Genomic DNA, 8,415 nt, shown 5'->3' with positions numbered 1-8,415 from the left:
TCGTGCTGATAACGTGTTGTAAAATAAATAAGGAAGATCAAATATATATAAAATAAAAAAGCGTAAATAGATAACTTTATTATTAATATTTACCAATATAATTATTTCAAGGCAACAATTAATGAATGCTAAATAAGACAACTTATAACTGTTTTTGACTGATTTTCTTTGGTTACCAAATATTTTTGATATCTATTAATATATGTAGCAATTTATTTGCAAAAGAGAGAAAGAGAAGAATAGTATAAAGAAAGAGAGAAAATAATTTTATTATTACTGCTGCTGTGTATATTCTGTCTCAACTACCCTCTCTTATTTATATACATATAAGGAGTCACTTTTTTAAACTTAATTAATTGTAATTTCTGTTGATATTATGATGAAAAATGGGCATCCGCTTCAAATTATGTTATCACAACAAATAAAATAAAATTTATTTTCCTAAAATAAAACATTTATTTAACCTCTTATTATTGAGTCAATATTTTACTGGTTAAATATAGAATTGTTAGCTCGACTCTTATCCCTTACCTTCCCTAAATATAGATTTTCTTTATTTTTGTATTTGTTAATTACTTAATATTTTTGGAAAAAAGAAACGGTGTGTACTTGCTCATCCTCATCTCTTACCTTAAAATGCTTTTGTAAAGGCACTCGTAAGTCGTAAACAGGCTGCATGAGTTCCCATATTCTCTCCCCCGACCTATTTTCTCGCCGTATCTCTTCACTTTTCCTACTCTCCAAACAACAAAACAAATCCGCAAACGAGAAGAACCCGTAGATTCCAACGCGCACCCCCCTTCTTTCACTTTCTCTTTCTCTCTCTTTACGGCACACTAAAAAACAACACCAGTAACCGCATTCCACATTCCCTTCACTCTCTTCATTCTTTGTCTTCTTAGTTCTTACCCTCTCACTTATCAAATTCACTTTCACTTTTTCCTTTTCTTTATTTTCTTCTCTCTCTCTCTCTCTCTCTCTCTCGCACATTCCGATTCAGATCTCTTCACTGCCGCTCAGTTCAGTTCAATTCACTCCTTGAATCATGAGCCGTTACGATCCCAATCCCTTCGAGGAAGACGAAGTTAATCCGTTTGCGGTGAGTTTTCCCCTAACTGCTTTACTTTATTTTATTTTTTAATTTTTTTTATTTAGGAACTGAAGTTTCATTGTTTAACTTGATTCCGTGTCTGTTTCAATTGATATTTGGATGTTTCTGGTTTGCGAATGCGTAAATGATGCTGTCTTTTGGTTAGTGGATTTGATTTGACTAGATCCGTTTGTGGTGTTTGAGATCATTCATGAACTGAAAAATCTGTGTTAAATCTTGTTTGGATGTGGTTACCTGTAGTGATATATGTATGAATCTGTAGATGCCATTAAATGTAGCTCTTGAATGAATTTCGGTATATAATGCAGATTCGAGGTTCTTCAATTTTGTGTATAAAAAATTGTCCTCAAAAAATAAAGCTTAATATCCAAATAACTGTTGAGAAACTTGTTTTGTTGTATTTGTTACTTCACTTTTTCTCTAACACTATTAATGCTATTGAATTGATTTAAGGATTTGAGATACAGAACTATGATATATTGTGATAATGTTTCATAGGTTTCTCAATGACATCATTAATATGCAATGTCGTACATACTTGAAAGAAACTATCATTTGTCTTCTTATTGCAAGCTTCCTGCATAAAAAATTGGGGTCAATCGTTTTACCTTTGAACTTCCATATGTCATGATACTATCTGTTATACTGGATTAAAAAAAAAGCATGTCTAATAAATTTCAAATGTCAATGGATATGTTAGTAAGAACTGGATAATTCTTGTGGTATCCACAATATCACTGAGGCCACTATTTCGGATGAGGTTAACTTATTTCTAATTGTGCTCACCTGCTGTGCCTATACCTAAAAACGAAGCACTTGAAAATCTGCAAATGCACCTACCTAATGGAAGAGTCAATGCCTTGTTTCAGAAGAAGCATTGGGAGCCTTTCTCTCCCCATCCCTAATGCCTTCAATCTTTTCCCAACCAGCCATTTTGTTTAAAACCGAATTGATATTTGTTATTTCTAATTAATCGTTTTGTAGTTGTGTATTGGAGATTGTTAAGTAGCAATTGATAATTTAATTATATAATGATGATTTGAAACTGTAGATATGCCACCTCACACATACTAAGTTCTTGTACTCTTGTTTTCTGATTTGATTGTTGTTTTAATGACAAAAAACTTATGCATTTTCATTAATTATATTAGGCTGGAAAAAAAGGTACAGGGCAGTCAAGTTATGGTGGAGGTGCCTTTTATACTACTGTAAGTTTTTCCTTTCCTCTACTGAGGTCATTGAATTAATATACCAATATAGCATAGGTTGATTCATGTGTCATAATCCACAACTGCTCAAATGCAAGTTCATGGTGAATGGTCATGGGTTATTCACCTATTCATGTGAAATAGTGAATGAGAACATGTTTTACTCTTTGATGGACACATAATGTACATGTGTACTTCCTTTGGATGGTTCCTCAATTTTTTGTAGCCATAGGCTGATGTAGCAAGATGTTAGCCTCATCCAAGATGATATGAGTGGTGGGAATGTTGGAAGACAGTTGTCTCAGGTCCTTTGTAAAGCTAAATGTTGTTTTAGTATATTTGAGCATGGGGTTGTCAAGGTGAAGATTGGGCAGAATATGTTCATAGAGTATAATTTGTCTAGGTGCCTTAGCAGCAAAGTTTACCATGGTTCCTTGGAAAGCTTTCTTAAGATATTCTTGGTTGGGAGTTTGGAGGCTGTAAAATGTACATTTGATCAATGAATAATATAAGGAGTGGAGGTTGCTTCTTTTGAATTGCTGTTCTATATGCTTCCAGACTTCTTAGTTGAATAGCATAAGTTCGCAAACAGAACTTAATGACATGATGGCAGGCCTAAGAAATATGCTAAGGGTCAGTAAGAGCCAAGTATTGTGCTGTCTCCTATTTTTTGTTATGATGTCTTATATCTGAGAATCCTAGAAGTTTGCTATCATGGAGTTTGGTAGAGATAGCCCTATGTGGTGTTTGGAACCACAACACCGCATTGTTATTAATGGTATCGATATTAATGTTGACCAACAAAGGATTTAACCAAGTGAGCTCTGAACTAACATATAAGTTTATCAAGAGGAGAAGAGGTTCTACTCAAGGAATGACTTTGGAATTGAAAATATGATCTTAGACCAAATATGAAGGAGCAGTTAGCTGAAAGATATTTGATTTAAATGTCTTCTTCTTTGTCATCGGGAGTCATTTTCTAAGACTATTATTTATTTATTTATCTACTTCTACTGTATCTACTATATATCATGAGAATTGAGAGAAGTTTGGTACATAAATCCATTAAAAAAAACGAAAAACCTTTTGCTATTTCTGAAACTTGAACCCCACACCTCTTAATTAGAATGTAAGATACTATCTTAACTAATTTCACATTTGCTGTTATTACACACATTTAGTAAATAAAAAAAAGTAGATTAATTGGCATGAATGTGCATACTAATAACTAGTTTATTTATAACATCTGTACTGCGTAAGAGGTTATTAACACACGTTATCTTCAGAACCCTGGAAGTGTTCCTGCAGCAACCTCAGTGCTCTCACCACTTCCTCCTGAGCCATATGATCGTGGGGCAACTGTTGAAATTCCTCTTGATAGCTCAAACTCAAAGGTTGACTAGATTATGAAAAATGCTGAAATAAATGTCTGAACTATATATCCCAATTCTGTTGTTCACTGAATATTTGATTATGCCCTCTTCAACTATAGGACATTAAAGCGAAAGAGAAGGAACTTAAAGCTCGAGAGGCTGATTTGAAAAGAAGGGAGCAGGTGATTAATTTTCATATCATGTTTGGTAGCTTTAGGAACAAATATGAATGGCTTACATTTTATGAGTTAGAGCCTTATATTTGTCACATTCAATGTCATATAGGACTATTGATTTTGCTAAATTTTAAGAATCTAACGATTCTCTGTTATTCATGAACCTAATTGTTTACAGGATTGGCTGTTGTTAATTCTATAAACATGGCTAGTTGTTTTCCTCCTTTTCAATGTATTGATATTGATACTTATTGTATAGTCGGTAAACATTCTGTTTAGAATTCAGTTCAGGTTACACTAAATCTCAGTATTTTCTGATTTTTAACGTCACACGTTCACTTTGTCCTTGCTTTTCATTTAGCTGCTATGTTATGATACCATATGTTTTGTTGGAAATTGACAGTCTCATTATATTTTATAGGAAATAAAACGAAGGGAAGACGCTATATCACGCGGTATTTCATTTTGGATTCCTCTGTTTGAAAACCATTAAAATCAATATTTGTAGTTTAGCATTTCTCACATCTTTCTGTTTGCAGCTGGGATAGTTATAGAGGAAAAAAATTGGCCACCATTTTTCCCCATCATTCATCATGACATTGCAAATGAAATACCAATACATCTTCAAAGGACCCAGTATCTTGCATTTTCAACGTGGTTAGGTATGTTGAACTCTTAAGGTGTTTTCTAGAATTTTTTAAAGTCACAACTACTTTCTTTTTTGCTTGGTGACTGATATAAAAGCTTTTAGTATAATTTGCAAGGCATCTTCATATATGCTCAACACAACTACAACTTACACTGATATCATAATTGAAATAGAAAAATACTCGTGGTTTTTTTGCCTTACATGTCCAATGTGGGTCTCTAATTTAGTTTTTCCACACATTTTTTTACCTGTATTTCCTTCTTATTGGATGTCCCTAAAGCGACTATTGCATATTTATATTTGTTTTATGCCAGTTGAATGAAATACCTATGCTTTGGAATATAATACTTTCTTCTTCTTTTTTAAGCTATGTTGAAATATTACTTTGTTTCCTTGATACTGAAGCAAATGCTGAACTTAGTCTCTAAATTAAGCTCCATGTATTAAGTTTAAGACAAGGGAAAAAAATGTTGGTTCTATAGGAGGTGCAGGTTCTATCTTAGAGGGGTAAATTGGAGACCATACCATATCACAAGTCACACAGGTTAAGCGTGTTATGGCCATCGTACAAAACAACAAAGAAAGAGTGAGGTGTAAACCATAGGATTCTAGCTGGGTAGATGAAATGGAGGAGTGCTTTGGGTTGTTTGTAATGGAAAAGTACCACTCAAACTGAATGGAGAAGTTTATTACACAATTATAGCAATTGTGGCTAACAAGAGAATACACTCAGTTTCGCATTGATGACAATGTTATGTTAGATAAGCAAACAAGCCAAACCAAATAAGATCAAGAACGAATGCATTAGGAACAAAGTAGCAGTAATGCCCTAAAAGAGAGATCTTGAATAGTATGGGATGCCCAAAATCCCACATTGATAGTATGAGATGCTTGCTGTATATTCAGGAGCAGAGGATCCTTTATAGTTAGCTTTTAAGGGTGTGGTTCCTCACTTCCTCAGATGCTTATTAATGTTATCAGATCTGCTGGCGACAGCACAAAGACAGCTACTTGAGGAGGGTTTTGACCGGGAAGAGTTCGAGTGAAATACCACTGACCAAAGTACTGCACAATGCAGCTGCCAGGTTGTTGGCTTTCTTGGGGCAGTGTGTCGATAGAGAACTTGGTTAGCATGGGATGCCCAAAGTCCCATATTAGATGCTTGGCGTTGTATTAAATATTTAGGACAATGGTTCTCCCCCTTCATATCCACTTTCCCTGGGTGCTTATCATGGCCATTCCCATAAGAATTCAGTAAGATCTCTCCTTAAGTGGTTTGGTCATGAGTAAGGAAGACCTATAGAATTCCCATTGAAGAGTTACCCAGTAGTTAGAAACGGAAGGACCAAAGGAGTTGAAGAAAAATTATATGTACCATTAAGACTGCATAGATTTGTAGACATAGTTTGTAAGTGGCCATTATGGCTTTGTTTGATCTATGTAGCTAACCCAAACTTCTACGATAAGAATTGGTTGTTGTTTAATTAAGTGAAAGCAACTCAAACTGTTTTTGTTCCGGTGAAATTGTTTTCATTTCTATCACATCATGTTCTATGGACTATAACAATCTACTTGCATGTAAAATAGGCATTGCTAATTAGTTATAGTAGTTCTGTGAGATCTGAAATGTGTCCCTCGCCCATGTTTCTAGATGTTTTTTGCATGGTTATCTTTTTAATATATATTTAATTTATCTTCATGTAATCACTGTAGAGTGTATATGCCTGTGATTCTGTGAATTCCTGAATTTTTCAACTTTGTACCACATTGCAGGTTTGGTTTTGTGTCTTACATGGAATATTGTGGCAGTAACTACTGCTTGGATCAAAGGAGAGGGTATGTTCTACTTATTACAACTTGATATTGATCCCTCACTCGTGTAAGTTCAGGCTTAATTTACACGCAAGGATTTGTCTTTTCTTGTAGGTCCAACGATCTGGTTTCTCGCTATCATCTACTTCATATCTGGGGTTCCAGGATCCTATGTACTGTGGTATCGCCCTCTTTATCGTGCAATGAGGTGGTGTTCCCTTTGATTTCATGCAATTTTGTAGTTTTGTAAAGAGGCAGTTGGACTATTGTGTTGCTTCACCTTGTATCGAATTGTATCAGAAAAGCATTGACATGTAAATGCTTTAGTATCAGGATTATCCACTTGTATAAAATTCTCCATTTATTTTATAATTTTATTCCCCATTGTGGTATCATTTCCGTTTTATAATTATGTGTTTCTCTTGTTTCAGGACTGACAGTGCTCTGAAATTTGGCTGGTTTTTCTTGTGTTACCTGGCAAGTTTTTAACACTTTCTCACTGCAGTCTGTGTAGTCACTCGTTTTACAAAAATTTTAAGTTCATCTGAATTATCCATTTTCTCTATGCAGATTCACATCGGCTTTTGCATTTTTGCAGCAGTAGCTCCACCAATTATCTTCAAAGGAAAATCTCTCACGTGGGTATTCTAATCTTGCATTGATTTGTACATAGTTTTGCACATGATATTCTTCTCTGCCTGTTCTTTTTATTTGAGTTTTGGTTGCAAGGAAAATGGTTGGAATGGCTTCATTATTCAGCTTATTGATTTCTTTTATGGGGTTGTCCTTAAACTATTTAACTGAAGGGGCATAAGTTGCTAGAATTTGTTCTCTGCACGATTGTGTCTACTTGATATAATAACAATCCTATGTTCCTCTTTTTTTTTTTCCTTTACTTTTTCTTTTTTTTTTTAACATTACTGTTGATGGTATGTCTTCATGATTTCTTGTAGATCATTTATATGACAAGTCAATAGATTATCTCGGTTTTCTTCTGTACCCCCCAAAATAACAAATTTTGATAGTGCGCTATTCCACTTCTACTGAAACTAACGGTTGTATTTTATGTTATTATGTTGTGCATGACAGAGGGATTTTGCCTGCAATAGATGTTTTGGGCGACAATGCACTGGTTGGGGTATGTACTAATTGTGTATTTATTGGGTTCGACAATATCATTAATTTCTTGGATGCTACATTAAATGGATATTATCAGTTCAAAGTCGTGATTTCATATTGAAATAAGGTTAATATTTGTTCTAAATTGCAGATATTCTACTTTATTGGGTTTGGATTTTTCTGTCTGGAGTCGCTGCTCAGCGTCTGGGTTATTCAGGTTTTTATAATCTTAAAGCAGTACTTTGGTATTCTATCTTGATTCATAAGCTTTTTCTTACTATGTTTATTTACTTGCAGCAAGTATACATGTACTTCCGTGGAAGCGGCAAGGCTGCAGAGATGAAGCGTGATGCTGCTAGAGGGACCATGATGGCAGCACTATGAGGTGGCACTTGCAAATGTTATACCCAGAATTTGATTTCCTCGGTTACTCAGTATTAATATTTTCATGTGTTTTTTCCGTAGGTTTTGGCCTTGGATTGAATCAAACACATATTAAGATAGAAGTTTTAGTTGTTCATACATACAATGATACAAACATTTGATGGCTCCCTCTTGACAACTGACTTTGTTTCAAAGAATATTTGTTTATAATTGTATCAACAAATGGTTCATTGATTCAACTGAGTTCATGTTTTGCTCTCTTGACAATCGGATCAAGGCACTCGGCAAAAAGAACGAACCAGAACAGCCGGTTAATAATATAGCGCATAATTAATCAATAAATTCTATATGTGGTTAGGCCTTTGTTATGGGTAAGTTCATAAATAGTAGGTCGCTATGGTAGTTTACATTGTAGATGGTGTGTTAATGTATGATAGGGTTGGAAGGTTATATAGAGCTTTTTTTACAATAGTATATAAGTACCTTTTGGAATGATCTTACAAACAAGAAAAGAATCATATTAGTCAATTAGTTCGCTCTTTCCTTTTCCATAGCTTTAGCCGATGATTTTGAATTACTTAAG

The 8,415-nt window shown here is 34.4% G+C and overlaps 1 protein-coding gene across 2 annotated transcripts; it reads left to right on the top strand.

Moving 5' to 3' along the window:
* Window positions 1-567: 567 nt before the first annotated feature.
* LOC112737623 (secretory carrier-associated membrane protein 1) lies at window positions 568-8,071 on the top strand. Of its 2 annotated transcripts, XM_025787594.3 has the most exons (14): window positions 568-1,099; window positions 2,263-2,319; window positions 3,606-3,713; window positions 3,812-3,874; window positions 4,290-4,323; window positions 4,408-4,530; window positions 6,291-6,353; window positions 6,444-6,537; window positions 6,761-6,806; window positions 6,900-6,967; window positions 7,419-7,467; window positions 7,600-7,665; window positions 7,746-7,833; window positions 7,914-8,071. In XM_025787594.3, the coding sequence occupies exons 1-13, from the start codon at window positions 1,046-1,048 to the stop codon at window positions 7,830-7,832; spliced, it is 912 nt and encodes a 303-aa protein (XP_025643379.1). In that variant the 5' UTR covers window positions 568-1,045; the 3' UTR covers window position 7,833; window positions 7,914-8,071. The 2 variants fall into 2 exon arrangements, with proteins under 2 accessions (XP_025643379.1, XP_025643378.1); XM_025787593.3 differs by having other exon boundaries at window positions 7,746-8,071.
* The last annotated feature ends 344 nt before the right edge of the window (window positions 8,072-8,415 follow it).

This window comes from Arachis hypogaea, chromosome 13 (assembly GCF_003086295.3).
Source record: "Arachis hypogaea cultivar Tifrunner chromosome 13, arahy.Tifrunner.gnm2.J5K5, whole genome shotgun sequence".
Lineage (NCBI taxonomy): Eukaryota > Viridiplantae > Streptophyta > Magnoliopsida > Fabales > Fabaceae > Arachis > Arachis hypogaea.
The sequence above is the reverse complement of the archived record's forward strand: the minus strand, read 5'-3'. Positions and strand labels throughout refer to the sequence as shown.